Here is a 21923-nt window from a genome sequence, read left to right as displayed (position 1 = left end):
TTTCAATCAAAAAATTCATCACAACATCATCAGGCAGCTTTTAATTCATTAAAAATCAACTTAAAATATTGTGAATTTCAAATTAATTTCAATTGTATGCAAATGGGTCGAAAATCAGTTTCTAGTGACATCAAATGGCAAGTTATTGGTATGGCGCGGACAAAAAATTACACAAACGTACAAATAGGCAAAATACTTAACATTTCTGAATATTGCGTTAGAAAAACCATCAAAACCTGGGAACTTACCAAGGACGTCTCCGACATGCCGCGTACTGGGAGACCATCCAAACTCAGCAACCGTGACAAAAATGGTATATTCAGAATGAGCAGAGAAAACCCCAGACTCAGCTACAAAAACTAGCACAAATCTTCAATGAGTCAAAAAATAATCCAAAAGTTAGCAGAGAGCTTGTGAGACGAACATTGTCAGACAAAGGTATTGGAACGTACATAGCTGCTAAAAAACCTATTCTTTCAATCACGGATAAACGTTAACAACGAGTGTGGTCCAAAGAAAGGCTGGACTGGTCTGTAGAACAGTGGGCAAAAGTTATTTGGAGTGATGAAGCTAACTTTCAAGTTGTAAACCGCAAGGGAAGAATCTATGTCAAAAGATTTGCAACTGAGAAATATTCAGACAGGTTTTTGCAACATCGTCGACAAGGCGGTGGAGGTTCGGTTGGCATCTGGGGATGTTTTTCTCACAAAGGTATAGGCTTCTGTGAGCTGTATGAAGGCTGAATTAATCAATACACCTACAAGAACACATTGGAAATGTGTTTAGTTCCATCAATCAGGCACTTGTATGGCAGAAGCAAGCAATTCATCTTTCAACAAGACGGGGCTTCAGCTCATACAGCACACTCAATCAAAGAATATTTTTTGAAAAAAAAGTTCAATGTGATGCCCTGGTGCCCTAGATCACCAGATCTCAACCCAATCGAAAATATTTGGTCTTGGATCGACAATCAACTGACATACCATGAAATTCAATCAACTCAGTATTTAAAGCAACTTTTGAATGAGTACTGGCTGAAGGTACCTCACGTGATGTGCTTGAAATTAGTTGAATCAATGCATAAACGAGTTTATCTTTGCTATAAAAACAAAGGAGGACACTTCAAATATTAATTTGGCTTTTTTTTTCATTTTTTGTTCGAATGTTGCAATTCGTTTAAACTTTTGTGCTTCTTATTTTTCCTATAAGATTTTTTGTAATAGCTTTTTTCTAACTAAATATTAAAACTTTTATAACATGTTCATATTCATTTTAAAGCTAATTACTTTTTCTTTAATAAATAAAAAAAATTAAGTCGATTTCATTTTACAGTTTTTCTTTATTAAACAAAAACCAAGCATACTTGATAAAAATTCTGCAATCGTTTCAACTTTCGTGAATAGCTGTATTTAAAGAATTCTTTATTAAGTTTCTTAAGTTAAAGCAGAAGTTATTACCATGACATAAAATGATTTAATGCTAAATTTCTCCTCTTTATTATTTTAAATTTCTCTTACCTTTTTTTAATTTTTATTTGTAGCTTCATATGAAAAATTTTGACTTGGTATTTATATTCAAAGACTATACACGAAGAGTGGCAATGGTCAGCGCAATTCCAATGACATCTCTTGATTCTGTTAAAGACTGGCTGAAGTAAAAATTAGTTTTTTAGTATAAGTTCATCTGGAGATTATAGTTAATATTCAATTCTTAATACCAAAATCTTGTGATCTTGGATAAATTATTTTTCCAACATTGGAATAAAATTATCATGTCATAGAATTTGTTGAGATAAACCAATAATATTACAATAAGACAGTTTTAGTAGTAATATATTATGTACTTTTTTTAAAGTTAAAAATTGTAAATGTTAAATGTTTCTGTTTCATAAGAAAATCAAATATAGTGTTAATCAAACACTATTTTGAGTGTTGGTTGAATGTTTTTCAGTTCGTGCGATATAAAGTACACTGAAGGAATTCAAAGTTTAAATTGGATAAAGATTATGAAAACAATAAACACAAATCCTGAAGATTTTTTTGAAAATGGTGGTTGGTCATTTCTTGAGCCTCAAAGTGATGTAAGTGAATCTTTTGGTTGATATATATATATTATTAATCTCTTAAAGAAATTTTTTTGTTATGAAATAAAATTTATGCTAGTACTTAATTAAATAGTAGTTGCCCAATATGTAATTGTTTTAAGTTAAGTTACAAAAATAATATAGTAATAGGCACAAATAATGTCAGTCTTACCTTAAATGTATCTATAAACATCAAATTCTTGAAAAAATAGCTCTTTTTTCAGATTTATATATTTTATAAATTTTATCAGATATAACTTATGTTGCAGAAGAAATATTTTGCATTTGTGTAAGCAGTAGTGGCTAAAGTAGTAGTGATTACTTGTCCTTGTGATGATTGATGAAACTTTACTTGTCTAAAGTTTCATCAATCATGCACATGGCTAATGAAAGCAGACAATAAAAATAAGCAATTTGTAGTTTATTTAAAAGACATTTTTCCTTCAGAAATATCTAAGCTGTCATTTGTTAATATGCCTTTGGTAGTTGATTTCTACTAAGGCAAATCAAATAAAAAATGGGAATTTCTTTTTCAGGTACAAATCAAAGTATACAGTGATTTATTAATCAAAATGTATGAATAAAATAAGTTTAACAATGTTAGACAAGTTTTTAAAGTTTCATATGAAAATCTCTAAAACCAAAGTTGTAAAATAATTGTACCAAAAATGTTAAGTCCAACAATTTAAAGATTTTTAAAATGATACTGCAATATAAATTTTTACCTAAAAAGTGAACACATCCTTATAAAACCACTGTTACTTCATTATCTCTGTATAATATGTGAAACTGCACAAATTTAGCCTTTATGAGGATTTTCTTAACTTAATAATTTGATTAATGATTGTATAATAACAGATGAATTAAATAATTAAAGTATTTTATTAAACAAGTTTGGCCAATATTCTTTCACATTGAGTTATAAATGTTTACTGTAAACATTATATCTACTAAAGCAACATCACGTTTCTTTTAATTCATGACTCAAAATGATGTTATTTGTGCCAGAACACATTTGGTTTTATTCACAAACATTTTTTTTATTGACTTAGTTCAGAAATCAGTTGTTTTAATTTATGTTTCCAGACTGATTTAGTTTAAAAAAAAAAAAACTAACTTCTATCATACCAATAGTTCTACATGGCTTTTCCAAGTTTTTCCCACAGTTTCCATGATTAGAAGGTAAAGAAAGTTTCTGATTATAAACACATAGTTGGATGTTTTGATGAGTAATTGAATGCAGCTTTTCAAAACACCAAACATGGTATGATTTCGGAATGTCAATAGAAACTAAGTAACTGCAAAATTATTTTATTGTCTTTCTTGGCCCTGCATCTGCCAATAGTTTTTAATGTGGATATACTATTATTTTAATTGAAAATCCCCAATCCAAAATTTTAATTATACTAGGTCCATCCCAAGGAATCTATGGATGGATCTTGTATAAATTGAAATTCGATGCACTCAATCATGAGTTTGTCTAAATTTTAAAGTATATTTTCTTATAGTGGGATTTTACGATGTAATCTACATGGGGCTTTTTAAACAGGTTATAAGAATGTTAAATGGAATATTAATGCTGTGCTAAAGCTCCAGAACAAATGGTAGAGTATTAGACCATAAACAGGATAAATAGTGAAATATTAGACCATAAGTAAGAGAAGTAGTTTTTTCAAAAAAATATTGTTCAATATGGATTTTCATTGCAACTGTCTGAAGACTTTAGAAGTTTACAGTATTGTGAAGTTATAATTCAAAAATACATCCAAATGACTGTTACTGATAATATCAATCTTTGTATGACACCTGCAATAAGCAATTCTTTGAGACTAAATTTTACTAAAGTTTATTCTAATTTTTTAGGGTTTACTTCTATTTTTTATAAGAGATTTTCTATTAAAAGAAAACGATAAATTTGGAACTTTTATATTGTTTTTCTTTTTGTTTTTTTTTTTTCTTTAAGAAAAAATGACAGTTTTTTTTTATATTCTCCTTAAAAAAATTTTACCTGAAAAAAGTTTTATGCTGTGTCTTGTGTGCTAATTTCCATCGGTATAGAAGTAACATAACTTATAACCTTTATTTAAAGGAAGAAAATGAGGAAGACGAAAGTGATGATGATGAAGAATTTAAACCAGAAAGTGATGAAAGCTTTGAGGAAGATGAAGATGATGATGACGATGAATATGATTCGGGAGATGCTGAGTCTGAATCTGATTCAGGTGTGTGTAGCATAAATATGTACTTTTTTAACAGTAAGTTTGTAAAGTTCATTTTATAAGTTCAATTACCTTTTGATTTCTTCTGTGTCACTTTCATTGTGACTTTTATGAACATATTTATATTATTATTTATTTGTATTTATATTTGAATAATCTAATTAAATCGCTAAATTATAACAAAATGTAACAAAAAGTATTAAATATTCTTTTGATTTAGATTATGAAGATGACTTGGACAGCAACGAATCAAGTGGAAAAGATTGGAGTGACTTAGAAGAACAAGCTAAAAGAGGTGAGTTTAACAATTTGCGTCTTTTTTTTTTGCGTCGAAATTTGTTGCTGTTATTTGATAGAAATTTTTAAACTACGGTTTCTATTACAGAGGACAGAGAAAAAGATTTGGAATCAAGACAATCCGATAAAGGTAATAAGCGAAAACGTCCACAAGAAACACCAACAAAAAATAAAAAGAAAAGAAAGCATTAAAAAAACTTCGTTCGCTTCATGAGCGATTTACTGGATTTTTCGATGAAAAAAAAAGAGAGAGCGCAGACATCAAAATGCTGTAGAGGTTTAGAAAAGGCAGTTGCTTCTGCGCACATCTTTCAGTTACTTTGAAATTTAAAGAAACTTGTTTCAACTTTGAATAAAGCTTTATTCTTTAAGTCTATTTTTCTAGTTTTTTCGCTGTATTTGTTGAAAGACCGTTAAGTTCTCATCGAGTTTATTACATTAACGATACGTTTGATTGTATTGTCTAATGTGTGTGTGTGTGTGTCTATATATATATATATATATATATATATATATATATATATATATATATATATATATATATTAGAGAGAGGGATAGAGTTTCAAGTGCAAAATGCTGTAGACTTTTATCGAAAAGAAAACCTTACACTTATTTTAAACTTGTGGTGTTCATTCTCCCAAAAAATAACATTTCATACGATAATGTGCTCCCTTTTAAAGCCTCTTGAAATATGCTTTTCCACAACTTGTATTTTCTCTGCAATTATATCGGTTTTGTGAACTGAATCAAAATTGCATACCCTTTAAGAATGTTAAACTGTTAAGTTTGGACTAGAGAGTGTACAGGTCCCGGTAGAAACCGAACGAGACCCGACCCGAACAAAAATCGGACACCGATAACAGCCAAAAATAATTTTACCGGACTCCGACTACCCGATAAGATCGGGTAGATGAAATTCTTCATATTCAACCTCAATCTTCCGGGTAATTTAAACTATCGGTACCCGAAAGTCATTGATCCTAACGGTTCCCTAACCCGATTACCCTTTAAAAAATAATTCCCGAACAGTTCTGTCGGGTATTCAGTGAAAAAGGTCCATTTTGTTAAAAAATAATTGATCTTTCTAAAAAAGTGGAGTATAACCTTAATAATCGCAATTATCATATTTTCACTTGGCCGTTCGGTAGTTAAACAAAATTTTATATATTTCCTCATGCTATTCATGCAATCCGGTAGGCGAAATTACTGTATCTCATTCTTTATTTGAAATGCTCGACTCAGATTGGTTGTTACGAAAAATTCAAGGTAAGCAAAAAAATTCAAAAGTGACTGTAAAGCGTTTGTTTCAGAATTTTTTCCTTTCCGTTTCTTGAAATGATGTTGGAAAGGTTGTAATTTTAAACTTTTGAAATTAAAATGGGACGTGCTTAAGAGAGTAAAACATTTCGAAAATGTTTGCTAGCTAGTTAAGTAACCTGTCATCACCAGGTGTAGGCAATATTGATACTAAAAACGAAGAAGGAAGTGAACGTGAAAAAGAAAATACAACACTATCTTCAGATCCAGGTGACCTGTCTCCCCATGAAAACGAAGCCGAAAAATAAGGTAATACATTGCCAATTAGATTAATTTCTTTGTTTAGTGCCTGTAAATATTAAACAGGGTGCCACCTGCCTTCAAGCATTGCTTAAAAGTGCAAAGAATTACAAAAACGTTGTCTAGCTAGTTGCCAAAAATATTGTTAGTCAAAAATTTGAATTCAACTGGCTGTAGTCTACTTTTGTGCAAGTTCCCAATCCACAATTAGACATGCCGATTTTCAAAAGTTACACCTAATGTTGCTAATATAAATAAGTGATACAAATGATCTGAAGTAATGCAATCTGAAATTGCGAAAAAGTAAAAGAAATGCGAGTAATTGGGAATAGTTGTGAATAGTTCAAAAAATACAAAAAGTTATAAATATTAGGACACAAACTCCTGAAGGATCCTGAAAGAAGCTATCAAAGAGTTCTTGTCAAGTTTGTTTGACACAATTGGGGAAGAAGACTCCGAAATTTAACCATTCCCTGTCAATGACAGCCTTCGGCAATCACAATTTAGAAGCTTCTCTTTGAGCTTCATCCAGACAAAGAAGCAGAAGAAGAGCGCAATTGGATTGAAAAGAGAACTTTTTACTTATGAAATATGTGTTGAGGCAGTTTCTGTAAGGATGGAAAAGCCAATGCATTTCTGGGTAACAAAACGGAACGCTTATCTAATTCTTTCCAGGGCTGCCTTTGCTATCCTGAGCATTCCTGCAAGTTCAGCATCCTCAGAGCGCTTGTTCAGCGCTGCCAGCCTGACAGTCACGAAGTGAAGAAATTGCATGGATCCTCTGAAGGCTTGAAAACTGCTCTTCATCAAAAACAACTACACTCAGTTTGAGAGAAAAATGTTGCTCAAGTTCTGCTAAGAAACCAAAAGCTTTTCATCAATTCCTAATGATGAGCCTGATGATGAAATCTAGGAAGCCCTTGTTGATGCAATTAACATTATGGACAATTAAAACAAAGAACTTGTCGAAAATGATTTTTTAATATTTGGTTCAAATTTCTTTCAACTTATTTCATGTTAAGAAATTCATGAAAACAAACAGTACATCTCCAAATTTTAAATGATTATTTGTAATAAGTGTTAGGTAAAAATTCGAAGGTGAAAATGCTATATTTACCAGACTTTTATTTCTATGATCATTAAGACAACTAATGTGTTTAGAAAGTTAACTTTTGGTACCAAAACTGTATTTATTTTCAAATCATTTATACTGTTTCATTTACTCATGCTGTTCACTTAACTGTGGACTCAATCGGTTTAATCAAATACTTCTTTAATCAAATAATTCTTTAAACTCCAAGCTTAAATAAGTTTAATTTAGTACCATTTTTGTTAAAATTACCGTTAGCAATAACTTGTAGTAAATTTTAGTAAGCGATTTTTGCAATTTTTGCAATTTTTAAAAATCTATACTAAGTTTCGGGACTCGAACAGTGATAAAGCTAAAAACCGAACGAGTTCGGATTTTCGGGTGTAAAAAAAAATTAGTGCTTTAATGGGTACCCAATAATTTATCGGTTTTGATTCCTTAGCTGTCGGTGCTCATTAACCCGCTGGACCATTGTTTCGGGTTATCGGGTTATCGGGTATTTAGCAGGACTATACCCGAACAGGTTCGGGACCCAAAAAATTTTTTGAAACTACCCGATCAGCGGCCGAACGGGACCCAATGACATTCGCTAGTTTGGACGGCAACTCGTCTGATGTTTACCTAAGCTACGTAGCTTTTTTTATCTTCATCTAAAAAAAAAAAGCTGCTTTTCCTCACTTATTGAAGGTTACAGAAGTAAATAAATGTCCAAATGATAAAGTATTTTGTTCAAGTTTCTCTTTGTAATTCTGATTGAAAATTTCATGAATTTTCACCTCTCAAATATACGACATTTCAAGTATAAAACTCAAACTTCGATTACTCAAACTTCAAAACGTTGGGCTGATCCTCTTTACGAACACTTGAAAATCAGTTGTAAGTTGAAATAATATCAGTTTTTAGGGAATTTCTAGAAAGCCTCCATGTTTTGGCCGAACAACAGCTCTGTGCGCCTCAGATCTTTTTGGTAAAGTTTGAAGATGTCAGTAATTTATTTCTGCTTTAGTAACGACCAATTTATGAGTGTAAGTATGCAAGCTTAATTTTTCTTACCGTTGCCTTAGGATTGCTGTCAGTGGTGGCTCCAGTACAGTAGATAGTGAATAATGTGGTACTCTACAATTAATTTAAAGCATAAACAAACGTGACTCAGTCACCATATTTATAGATTTTACTATGAAACTTTTACAACAAATTCACATTGTTTCCCCAGATGTATAGTAAATGTAAACAATTCCAGTCCACAGTACTGAATGCATTACAAAGTCAAAGAAATTTGAAATCATTCACTCACAATCAGAGTTCTTCATAACAGGACAATTAATTTAGCAATTTATATCAATATTACAATGACTGAAGGTCATGTTGATGCTGCAAAAATTCAGTCTGCACCTAATCCTTCAGTTGAGGTGAAATGCAAAAGTTCTTCCATCACCTTTTCTGAATCTGGCTGCAATTAACGAACAATTGTAGAAATTAGTTCTTTTTTACTGATATCTTTTTGCTGATATCTTTTTACTGATATTTTTACTTTCATCCACCAAAATAACAAAGTATTGAGCTTCTTTCACCTCGTTGCTGATTTGTTTTCTTATCAGCCATAACATTAAATATTTCGTTCTGTAATGATGAACATACTGAGCATAAGATGGATTAATTGTCGCCTTTTTTGGACAGTGGGATCAAATTTTCCAATCACATAAAGTATCTCACGAAAATTACTTTTGTTGGCTGAATCCTCTTTCTCAGACTGCGAAAGAGGATTCAGCCAACAAAGGTAACTTCCGTGAGATGCTTGATGTGATTGGAAAATTAGTTTTTGTGGGGATTCCCTGACAAGCTGTGTAGCGCAAACTTTCTACAACACCCATCATGTACCTCCGATTCTCTTGAACCAATGCAGAATGTCCTTTTTTTTGAGCATTGTTTGGGAGTTTTGATCCACTTGTTTGCTTTAAATTGAATTCACTCCACGCTTCCATCACAAATTTGTATTCGGCCCTTTCATGACGGCTCTTCAATGAAGCTGTTGCTTTCCGCCAGCTTTTAAAGCTGAGAGCTGTAAATTCTGGCTCAAGATGGAATCGGTGTTCTCCTTTTAAAAAATACCGACAAGTAAAGCAAAACAGGGCATTTTTACTCCACGCTTCCGGCCAAATAGTCCAGCCAAATATTGATCAAGCCAGCCCTTACTCACACTTCTCTTTTGTACTCCAAACAAGCGTGATGGGCATTTTTGCAGAAGTGGTTGTCTTGGTCCATCTTGAGGACTTCCTTAGATCCTCTAACTCTCCCGTGCTAACACTATTAGCATTCTCAGTGGAAGGATAACTGCACAGTTTATCTTCTTCATCCAGACTAACATTTCTTTGTTTAACTCTGCTTCCAAAAATGCAAAAACGATCCATATTTGCGTTGCATGTTCCTCTTAGTTGCTTACACAAGGTTCCTTATTTGATAAGTGTGTTCCTCTCAGTTGCCAACGCAAAGTTCAAATCAGGTTGCGTGATAGTTTTTTTTTTTGTTTTTTTTAACTGAAATTAAAATATATTAGTTGATTTTTTTTCACAACTACATATTTAATACATTAAATTAGTTGAAGAAAAAAATCTAAAATTTTCCTGGGGATACTTTAAGGTGCGATTTCTTTTTGAGGGGGAGCTCTGGCGGCCCCTAGCATCCCCCTGGCGCCGCTACTGATTGCTGTCGAAATATTGTTTGAATTTTTTTTTGTCAACCTGGTTCCTTTTTGTGGCATTTTTTTATTTTCTATGCTTAATCCGGTTTCATACCAATTTATTATATGATAAATGGTGCTTTTTGTTTTTTTTTCGGTAGAAAATGTTTACACGTATATGATTTTACACGAAAAAAATTTTTTTACATGATTTCTACACGCGTTTTTGCACTTGTTCTTTTTCATATTTTAATCAGTAAAAAAAGCAGATTTTTTTAATTTTTTTTTTCATTTACATCTACAGATTGTATAATTTACACATACAAAATGCGGTACTTTTTGTACCACATTTAAATACAAACACTCCATTTTGTCTGATTTTTCAGTGGGCATCTAAAAAATCAGACAAAATGGAGTGTTTGTATTTAAATGTGTTACAAAAAGTACCACATTTGTATGTTTGTGACATCATATTTTTGTTGATTCATCCAAAGATGTTCAAGCTCAAAACTTGATATTAACAGTTAAAAATCTCTAAAAGTTGTTCAGAAAGTTTATTAAAGTAGTTTCATACTAAAAGAATTTGGAAAATTACACACAAATAGATGTGAAAAATTGTACCCATAACCTTTCTGTAAAATGTTTTAATTGAAAAATAAAGTGGCTTTAAATGGTAAAATTCTCTTATAAAGTTTAAAAATTGTAAAATTGATAGTAGATACGACCTTCTATTAGCCTTAGGAAATATACACCTTAAAATAAAAACTAAAATTCCATCCTTGGAAACTCACTATTCCTTCTTAGAAGCCTAGTAAGCTGAGTTTTATCATAGTCATAAGAATACATAGTCTGGAAACACGGACCGTTTCCATTGTTTTTCGATTTTAACTTGAAAACTGCACAACGACCCTGTGAACCTGTACAATTTTAAAAAAATGGCATCTTTTAACAACGATTTCGAAACAAATAGTGATTTAGAATGTTTATTTGACGTGGTTGAAGGAAGATTTTTGAACAATTACATTAACTTAGTTGCAGATATTGATTCTATTGTTTCTGATATCGATATTTATAGAGATAATGTCGAACAACATGCATGCATTCAGTGTCCCAAAGTTTACAAGACAATTAGAGGTTTAAAGAGACACATTGCATCGAAGCATATTTTAAAGAGTTTTGAAATAGGTTCTTCCAAAATGTATAATACATTGTCACCACTAAAGCTGAAAAGCATAGTTGAAGAATGTGCAAGTTTATTGCAAATGTGTCTGCCATTTGATATTAGAAAACAAATCTCTTTCGAGAAATTTAGTTTCTCAATAGATGATGCTGAAAATCTTTGGCAAAAGTTAAAACCAATAATAGAAAAATTTAATGGCAATAGTGATTTATTTTATCAAGATTATTATGGATTGTTAAGCGAAAATCTACTAGCTTCACACTTCAGTGATCTAACTTAGTAATACACTACTCACTGAAATGTCTTCTCTTATTCTAAACAATCTTTCTGATACAAAAGCAAATACTATTGAATCTGTAAATAAAACTCAGGAAATAACTGATATAGAGTTGACAAATTATATTGTTTTATCTTTTTATAAAAAAGTTTGCAATGATCCAGAATCAACTGAAGTTAGTAAGAATTTGCTAAAGCACTTAATTACATTATTTGTAAGAGTTCGTTCGTTTTCTTATGCCAAAGACATTATTGAAAAACATAAGATGAGAAAGAAAACCTGCAAGACTCGTTAACTAAAAGTAGTTTTATGCTATTAAAACATTAATAGCATAAAACTACTTTAATTCTGTTTAAAATTTTACTTAATAGTTACTTAATTTATTAAGATGGTACTTCAATAAACTTTTTGTTAGCTTTTTGTTGTAACTCTCATAGTAAATTCAGGGTTATGATCAATTGTGTGTGTGTGTATATATATATATATATATATATATATATATATATATATATATATATATATATATATATATATATATATATATATATATTTATTTATTTATTTAAAATGAATAAAAACACCTTTATATGGAACTCTGAGTTTCATGCCTTTCGGCAATCATCAGCCATAGTGTATATCGTTACTTAAAAACCGTTTAAAAATTACAAATTAAAATTACGGTAGAACGAGTTCTGACGTTACTAAACGGAAACAAAAAGACGTTAAAGGTTTTAGTCCCTGGTGTCAAATAAGGATAGCAAAAATTTCTTTGCATGTCGGCACTTTGATATTATTTCATATCTTTTGTTAAGTAAGTTTTCTCCTTTATATGATAATATATGAAATTTTTCGCGGAGACAAAGATTACAAACTTTTGCTGCTTGATTGTAGGGCTTGCATTGTGCTATAATCTTCCATGTAATCACCGGTTTCAGATTTTTAGATTTTAGCATCCATATTTCTTTGGAAAGTTCGGTGTCATTTTTATATTTAGGCGCGTTGAAAGATTTAAGATGGTTGCCATATCTAAGTTTAAATGTAGTTTCACTTATACCGAAATAAACTTTCTCTTTGAATTGAGGATCTCCAGAATTTACAGTGGCTTGGTATACGACATTGCTAGAAAGGCATTGGTTATTTAACGGACAATTTTTTTTGTCTATGCAGTTGCATTTTTTTGTTGTTTTATATTTATCGCTTTGAAGAATTTTGCTATTATGTGCATTTATTAAAGAATTGATATTAGGCATGCAACTATAGCTAACTTTAATAGAGTTTCGATTGAAAATTTTATGAAGCCTGTGTCCTACTGGAAAGTGTTGGTCAATTAAAGCTAAGAAGCGCTTTCCAATATTAGTTTCAACATTTTTGCTAAACGGGGGGTTATACCATATAATTTTACGTTTGCGATGTTTACTTTGATGTTTGTCTATTTGCGGTTGGTAGGTGAGTTTTGAATTGTATCCTGATTTACGTAAAGCCTCTTCATAAGTAAGAATAGAGTTATTGAACACAGTTTTATTTATTGCCATAGTTGATAATCTTGACTCAATAGTGCGAGGGATTTCTTTTATTATATTAGGTGGATGGTTTGAATCAGAATGAATATACAAAAGTTGGTTATTAGGTTTACAATATGGTTGATAAGAACTGTCGATCAGGTTCAATGTTACATCCAGATAATTGACAATTTTAATATTAGATTGAATAGAGATATTTAGGTTGTTACCTTTAAAAACATGCGTAAAATGCTTTTTAATTTTCTCCATTTGTTGGCCGCTTTTGTTTTCAAAAATAGCAAGTCCGTCATCACGATACAAGCCAAAATTATTTTTATCGTAATGTTGAGAAAGCTGAAACAATATAAAGATACCAACTAGTTCGCAAACTTCAGCTCCATCAAATGCACCCATTGTGACATCAAATAATCCGCCTCTTTTCTTTATCCAAGCTTCATCGTTTTTAAAAATTAAAGATTTTCTTGCATGATATATTAGTTTTTTATCGTCATCATTTATAACAACATGTTGCTCGGCGAAACTGATTGCATTGGTAAGTGTGGTTTCACTAATAGATGGGTAAAAATCATTTATATCGAAAATTAGAAATTTGCAAAGGGGTTTATTTTTGATGTTTTTAAACCAATCTATAACGAATTGGGTGCTTTGCCATTGATTCAACTGTAATTTACTTTTTAATTCGTGGATAACTTTAGATAAAATGACTTTGCTAATTCTTCCTACCTCGTTTTTCGAAGGATTTAGAAGGCGAACTGAAGGGTTGTTAATAAAGTTATCTTTATGGTCTTTTAAAGTGAAAAAACAACCGGACGATCCGTTTATCTCAATATTATTATACACTTCGTGGTGGATTAAAAGGTTTTTTCCTTCCTTATTTATTTGATCTTTTAATTCTGGCGACGATTTTTTGTAGGTAGAAGTAATTGCATTTGTTAGCAGTTTGTTGTATTCATCTTTAGATAACTTATACAAATTAGATGTTTTATCTGCCTTTATTAATGTTTTATGCGATGTACGTATGGATTTTAAGTCTTTTTGCATATTATTCTGAAACTTGCAGTTTACTTTGCAAAATTTTATAGATTTAATTAGGTTTATGAGGTCTTTTTCAAAAGTACGCATTTCATTTATTTGCGGTGGGCATTTTGATGATTTAATTCCGTAGTCTGTATAACTTGAATCATTTCTTGGGTAATTATTTATGAAGAAGAACGCCTTCCATCTCATTTTCTTTATGAGCATTTCTGTTTTGTTTAGTAGTTTTAAATTGTATTCTTTTTCAGATGGAATCGGTATATTTTTGATTGAGTATTTCAGGTTTATTTTTTCCATTTTGTTGACGACTTGAGAAGAGTGCTCAACTTGTCGGAGCAAATTTATACAAAATATATAATGTATTATTATAGTGTAATAATACAAATACTCTTGTGCGTTTGAGAGTGCTCAATACTAATGAATAATAGAGCAATATTTATTTATTTATTTATTTAAAATGAATAAAAACACCTTTATATGGAACTCTGAGTTTCATGCCTTTCGGCAATCATCAGCCATAGTGTATATCGTTACTTAAAAACCGTTTAAAAATTACAAATTAAAATTACGGTAGAACGAGTTCTGACGTTACTAAACGGAAACAAAAAGACGTTAAAGGTTTTAGTCCCTGGTGTCAAATAAGGATAGCAAAAATTTCTTTGCATGTCGGCACTTTGATATTATTTCATATCTTTTGTTAAGTAAGTTTTCTCCTTTATATGATAATATATGAAATTTTTCGCGGAGACAAAGATTACAAACTTTTGCTGCTTGATTGTAGGGCTTGCATTGTGCTATAATCTTCCATGTAATCACCGGTTTCAGATTTTTAGATTTTAGCATCCATATTTCTTTGGAAAGTTCGGTGTCATTTTTATATTTAGGCGCGTTGAAAGATTTAAGATGGTTGCCATATCTAAGTTTAAATGTAGTTTCACTTATACCGAAATAAACTTTCTCTTTGAATTGAGGATCTCCAGAATTTACAGTGGCTTGGTATACGACATTGCTAGAAAGGCATTGGTTATTTAACGGACAATTTTTTTTTGTCTATGCAGTTGCATTTTTTTGTTGTTTTATATTTATCGCTTATTTGACACCAGGGACTAAAACCTTTAACGTCTTTTTGTTTCCGTTTAGTAACGTCAGAACTCGTTCTACCGTAATTTTAATTTGTAATTTTTAAACGGTTTTTAAGTAACGATATACACTTGGCTGATGATTGCCGAAAGGCATGAAACTCAGAGTTCCATATAAAGGTGTTTTTATTCATTTTAAATAAATAAATAAATAAATAAATATTGCTCTATTATTCATTAGTATTGAGCACTCTCAAACGCACAAGAGTATTTGTATTATTACACTATAATAATACATTATATATTTTGTATATATATATATATATATATATATATATATATATATATATATATATATATATATATATATCACACTGATTTAGAGATAGATGAGGGTACATGCATAGACTGATTTAGGGAGAATTTGGTAGTAAGTTGATAACACATTGAAAGGTTTGGGTTAGGGCAGGAATCAGCTTTTTTTCATTATTCTTCCTTTTTCTAAAAAAACACACTTAAAGTTTAACTTAGTCGTACTTGATGGATGCCCGCCAATTTATTTTAATAAAATACGCCAATCGTATTTTGTTTAGAAATATTTTTTGAAGAAAATTAATGCCTTTATGCTAATTCATTTATAGATACTCTTACCATTGTATATGAAAAATAATGGTTTTAAAACTTTGTGGTTATGAAAAAAACCTTTTTTTTCAATTAATATATGTGAATAAGCAGAACTTAATGTTGGTTTTTAATTTGAATTAACTTTGAACTATTTTTTTTTCTTTTCGGTTAAGGATTATTTTCAACATCCATGATATTATTGTTAGTAGATTGAATGTTACCAGTAATTGGAAGAACTGAAAACTGTGACTTGATTGAATTGTCATTGTAGCCAAAATTTTTGATAGATGGATTATCTTTTCTGCGACCAATTGCACGTTGTCTTCCAAAATAGTTTTCAAGGTCATCTTGGCAGAATCTTTCAGAAAATACAAATCAAACACCATTTTCAAGTAAAAATTTAACAACTTCTTTGAATTAATGCATTGTAATCTGCAAACCTTCATAAGTTTGAGAAGAAATAAACATTTTTGATTTTGAGCTCTCATCAAAACTTCCTTCTCGTTGATCTATAGATTCTTTCCACAATTTAAAGTATAAGGGGAAGTTATCTAACCAAGCAAATCTTGAATCATCTACTGATTCATAAGGTTTTAAAAATGCTTTTCTTTTTGTTATATGCTCAACACTGTTCTTTACATTCAAACAATCAAAAAACCTATCCAACATTAAACAAAATTCAATACTTGGGAGGCAAGATGTACCCACATCACAGAATATGGTGTTAAGTTTACACGATTGCTTGTTAGTTTAGGAACAAGTTTTAAACCTCTTTCTAAATCAGAATTGTAAAATGATGAAATATAATTCCAAAGAAGAAAATATCCACTATTCCACATGTAGCATGATTTAGATCCAGAGCCAGAATTACTTAGGCAGTTTCGAGAAGTTTTGATTAGATGAGGAACATTTGCAAAGAAAAAGATGAATCTATTATCATTACTAAAAAAGTTTTTAGTGCGATATATGTTTTTCCCTGAGCCACCATCTAATTTCTTATGCATTTTAAAAAACTTTCTATTTGGAGATGCACCATCTGCAGTTGCAGCTATGACTTTCAAATTTATACTCTCCAGATCACACACTGCTTTCCAAAATATTGACATAAGTTGTGTTGATGTTACTCCAGTTGTAGCATATGTTGATAGACTATAGGAAAGTGGGTTTACTATACTTTTAACATGAAAAACTAAAACATAAGAGGCTAGGTCTCTCACATTTTGAAGTGTTGCATAGTTAGTTTGAATATCTCCTAAATCTATAAATCCAATTAACTCACCAGAGTATTTATCCCAAACCAAATCTTCTTGAACTTTCATTTCATCAAACGGAATTGTAACAAATCGTTCAGAACTAGAGAAGTTAGAAGTTTTAACACCTGTTCCATAAAATTTGAGACTGGCTTTAAACTTGAATAAAAACTTAAATAAACACGATAAAAAATTTTTTTTTTGGTATGTTCTTAGAATTAAATATGCAGAATAGGAAAATAAAAATAAATTTATCACAAGACTCCATATCTTTGAATTTGATCAAGTCTGGTATTGGTACCTTGTACCAGCTTTTGTACAGCATTTAGGTCAAGTCTACTGGTACAATAACGAATCCGACGCTCAAGGTTAGATATATTATTTGTAGAACATCCATTCTTGTACACATCCCGCTTAAGCATTGCCCAAAAATCCTTTATAGCACGAGCTTCTGGTAAGTTTGCTGGATTGTCTTTCTTTTGAACAAATGGTATCTTCTGGGTTTTTAACCATTTTGTTACCGAATTAGCATAGTGAGATGTTGCTAAATCAGGCCAAAAGATATACTTGGTGTCTCGATAATATTTATTAATAAAAGGTTACAAGCGCTTTTGTAAATACTCTTTTAAATAGATCTCTTGGTTTACCGCTTGGCCAGAAGGAGCAATGTAAATAGAGGTGACCCCTCGAGGGGAGACAAGTAATTTTTTTTCAAATTTTGAAACATCATAATACTTAACAATGTCTGGTGTCAATTTTTGATTATTTGAATAGTATGTATTATTACCAGCCAGTGTGCTATTCGACAAAGTAAAGTATGACTCATCATCAATAATAAATTCATGGTTGCGATATTTTGAATAAAGTCGACCACATTTTCGGCGACACCAAAGCCTCTGCTCAGGAGTTCTGCTCGGTCTTTTTTTTCTTTTATAACAAAGAATAGGCTTTTTAAAGCATTTTAAGATTCGTCCGATGGTGCTTTTGCTATAACCAAGTCTTCTAGAAGCCTTTGAAAGTGACACACCTCTTCGATTGTTAAACATTTTCCTTAATTTGATGCGGTTGTTTTGTGTATTAAGAGTAGGCCTTCCTCCACTTCCAGCTTTGCGACCCAATGGTTTATTTTGATCATAACTGTTCATATATCTATAAATTGTAGCTTTTGAGTAGCCCTCCATCTTGAAATGGTTCCAAACAACGTGTTTTCCATCTACATCTTTTTTTTTATAAAAATTATACACACGACTTTTTAGGGCTTGTTGATTTGGCATTTTAATTTGTTACCTAAACAAAAAATAATCAGAGAATTTATATGCTAATTGAAAGAGGAAAGATAGAGCTTTAATTTGATACAAAAATACTGATTATTTTATCAAGCTTACTAATCAAATATTGCTTATTTAAGTTAGTCTCAAATTTATGGAACAGGTGTTATTTGCAAGATCATTAATGACTTGAGGATTAAAACCTCTTGAAGGATGTACATAATTTTTGTAGTCTCTCAACGTGCATAAACTTGGAAGAACTAAATATCCTGAACCAGTCTTACTATCAAAACGCAAATCAGAATATGCTGACGAAGATTTAGCTGCTAAATTGAGACAAAATTTTATTATCATTGGATGATATTTAACACTACAGGGACTAGAAGCTTTAGTATAATTTTGCTGCTCATTTCAAAACATGAAGTCTGGAATTTTTTTTTGATTAAAACCAGAGTACAATGTTTTAAGTTCTTGATCTAATTCTAAATTAACTTTTTCACTTTCCATATTCAAAGCTGTTTTCATATGTTCAATCTGATTTTCCAACTGTTTTCATTTTAAACGCTGTTGTTGCAAACTTAATTTAATTCTTTCGGTGGAGGTAAATTTAAGAGGAGCATTCAGCTTTGCAGGTTGGTTTAAAATTTTATTTTTATTATTTACTTCATAATTAGTTTTAAGTTGCCAAGAATTGCATGAATAACTCTGGGATTTTATTAAAATATTACAATTAAGTGGACAATAAAACTTATCTTGATTTAATCTAGGTTTAAGAATTGCATGAATAACTCTGGGATTTTATTAAAATATTACAATTAAGTGAACGATAAAACTTATCTTGATTTAATCTAGGTTTAAGAGGAAGTTGCTTAAAAAGCAAGTAGCTAAATTTTTTAGTTATAACATGTTTTTCAAATGTAAAATTTTGGTTGATTAAGTCTAAACTTTGTACTTCAACACCTGGACAAAGAACAAGAGTTTCAATATGACTTATAAATTTTGATAAAGAAACTTTTTTTTTTTTTTTTAGTTTACAATTATTAATCGTAATACAACAATATAACAATATATAAACTTGGTATCTGAAAGAAGATCCAAAAGATCTTGTCGTCAGAACCATATAAATATATCAAACGTGTATATATAATAAAATAAAAATACAATTTATTTAAAAGCTAGTGACAATGTAGAATTAAAAAAACCTGAAAATAATTTTACAAATTATCCAGAGTGAAAATAATTTTTCATTTCAAAAATATTTATATAAATTGCCAGTAGAAAGAATATAGTTTTTTAATTTAGTTTTAAAAACTGAAAAGGAAATTGACAAATCAAAATTTGGAACAACAATTTTGTTCCATAAATATGGTGCTCGATAGTTTATGCAAAATTGATTAAACTTTGTTTAACAAAAGTGTTCAAGTAATAAATTATTATTTCGTAAAGGATATTTGGTTATAGTTTTATGGGTAAAAAAATCTTTAAAAATCGACAATGGTTGTTCATTTTTACAACGAAGCATAAAACATAAAATATTATAGACATTAAGTTCGTAGACGTTGAATGCTTTAACGCTTTTAAATAAAATACTTGAATGAGAGAAACGATTTTCAAAGCATATTATACGAATTGCGTGTTTCTGACGATGGTAAAGAATTCGCAACTTACTTTTAGAGGTACTTCCCCAAACAATATTTGCATAATTTAGATAGCTATGAATAAATGAGTAATAGAGTTGAATTAAATTTTGTTTACTTAGATAGTATCTGACTTTATATAGAATTCCAATTCAGTAGAAATTAAGCCGATATGATACTTCCATGTAATATTTTCATCAATGTAAATGTCTAAAAATCTTGTGACCGATTCTGTTTTTATTTCAATTTTATTAATAAAAAGTTTAGGTAAATTACTTGGTAAAAAACGCTTTTTTGCGAAAATTATTAACTATTTGTTTAACATTTAAAAAAGATCCTTTATATTGAAGGTGCCAAAGATGATCTATTGGTAACATCCAATCAAAAATTCTTATACAATAGTCTAGCAACTCGTCGACATAAATTTCATACTTTGGTAAAGTATGTTCTGGAGAATTACAAGTAATTACTGCAAATTTATCATCCAAAGAAATTTTCCAACAATCACCAAGAGAGAGCTTTAAAAGACGCTTTGTAAAATCATCAAAGGAGTTGTAACATGACGTTGTAGTTCGAGAAATTAACTCTTGCGTCACTAAAAACTCCTCACGTTTTGTAATGGATATTGATCTTCGATGCGGTTGATTACTTTTCTTGGGGAGATTTAGAGTTGGCAATGCTCCATCCTTTAAAATTTTTCGAGATGAGTAAACCCAAAATTGATCTTCAATAAAGTGAAGCTCACAAATATAAAGGTTGAAGGAATCAATTAGTTTTTTCAAAAAATCATCGATGAGTCTGTCTCTAGTAATTACGTTAATAAGCTCATTACTCCATTTCTTATTTGCATCATTAGTTGGAGTAGGAACTTTGAAAATGCTGATACCTTTGTGTCTTCTTTAAGTTGAACAACCAAATATTGCATAATTTTCACCAGGCATATCAAAAAAATCAATTTCAATAAAAACAGAAAGACAACTTAAAAAAATAACAGGCAATCGCTAACAACAACAGTCTTTTGTGCAGGTTCGGAAGTCCAGAAATTATCTTTCTTATAACTATGGTTTTATATAAGCAACCTTTTCTTAATTATTAATAATTAAAAAAAGGTTGCTTTTCATATTAGACTTTTGACATGTCACTAAAATGTTAGATAACAAAACAAGAATCGTTGAAATCCGAACGAAGATTTGGAAAACACATCAATTCATTTTATAAAAGCGAAAATTTTCTCAAAATTTAACATATAAAAAACCATTCACAAAATTTGATTGTCAGTCAAAAATTGAATTGTAAGATTGGTCTATACACCAGAGAAAATCGTTGTACCAGGAGTAGTTTTATAATGCGGCGGCCAAGATGTTTGAATAGAAGGACGAGTGATTATCTTTTCATAATATGCTTTCATATTAGGACGCAGCTCTAAAGAAAGACCAGAGCGAACAAGAACGCAAAGAAATGTTGAAAAGAACACATCTGCCATGGTAAATTCATCTCCTGCTACATACTCCCCAGAAAGATAACGCTCCCAAAACTCAAGCTAGATAGAAATTATGGAACATAATAAAACAATACATACTTGAGTAAAAATAAAAGGTCTTACTTAAGTTAATTTATAATCATGTGTTTTCTGTTATCAATTGAGAAAAAGTATAAAAACCTCAATTGCAAATTCTTTTTTCTTTCCACTAAGATAACTTTCATCAACATCTTCAGGCTTTGTGCGCATCAAATAGTACATGATGGGCGCTAGTCCTTTCTCGTATATGTTATCAGTCTTAAAGAATTTAGAAATGATAAATAAGAAAAGGAAGCAAAATATCAGAAAGATCACAAAACATTTTAAGATTTAATAAAGATTACAATAAATATTCTTTGTTGTTTGTTAAAAAAACCAAATTAATATTGCTTGCATTTAAAATAATTCACCTAGTACATAAGTCATTTCACAACTACTAACAATATTTACAACTACAGTAGAATCTCTCTAATTCGAATTTAATGGGGAAAAAAAAAGTTCGAATTAGAGAGATTTTCGAATTATAGAAAGTTGACTTTTTTTCAAATATTCCGGTCAAAGTAACGAATAGAAATGAAAAAAACAAACAAATAGTGATTCTTAGGCCTAA

At 30.4% G+C, this 21923-nt stretch overlaps 1 protein-coding gene and 2 pseudogenes across 1 annotated transcript in view; 2 read left to right on the top strand and 1 right to left on the bottom strand.

The window, feature by feature from the left end:
* The window catches only part of LOC145193638 (FACT complex subunit SPT16-like), a 31351-nt gene extending 26384 nt beyond the window's left edge, over positions 1-4967 (top strand). The window contains exons 26-30 of the mRNA XM_090069318.1: positions 1541-1653; positions 1951-2080; positions 4173-4305; positions 4523-4597; positions 4688-4967. Of these exons, the coding sequence (XP_089925444.1) occupies positions 1541-1653; positions 1951-2080; positions 4173-4305; positions 4523-4597; positions 4688-4791 (555 nt within the window). The 3' untranslated portion in view covers positions 4792-4967. The remainder of the gene's footprint in view (positions 1-1540; positions 1654-1950; positions 2081-4172; positions 4306-4522; positions 4598-4687) is intronic.
* Positions 4968-10859: 5892 nt separating this feature from the next.
* LOC149881086 (uncharacterized) lies at positions 10860-11676 on the top strand (annotated as a pseudogene).
* A 4077-nt stretch (positions 11677-15753) lies between these two features.
* LOC149881085 (uncharacterized) lies at positions 15754-20755 on the bottom strand (annotated as a pseudogene).
* Between the last annotated feature and the right edge of the window lie 1168 nt (positions 20756-21923).

The sequence above is a fragment of the Hydra viridissima genome, unplaced genomic scaffold, assembly GCF_058129835.1.
Source record: "Hydra viridissima isolate aposymbiotic clone 2 unplaced genomic scaffold, HvirCarnegie_v1 scaffold_12, whole genome shotgun sequence".
Classification (NCBI taxonomy): Eukaryota; Metazoa; Cnidaria; class Hydrozoa; order Anthoathecata; family Hydridae; genus Hydra; species Hydra viridissima.
This window is presented reverse-complemented; position numbering and strand designations above follow the sequence as displayed.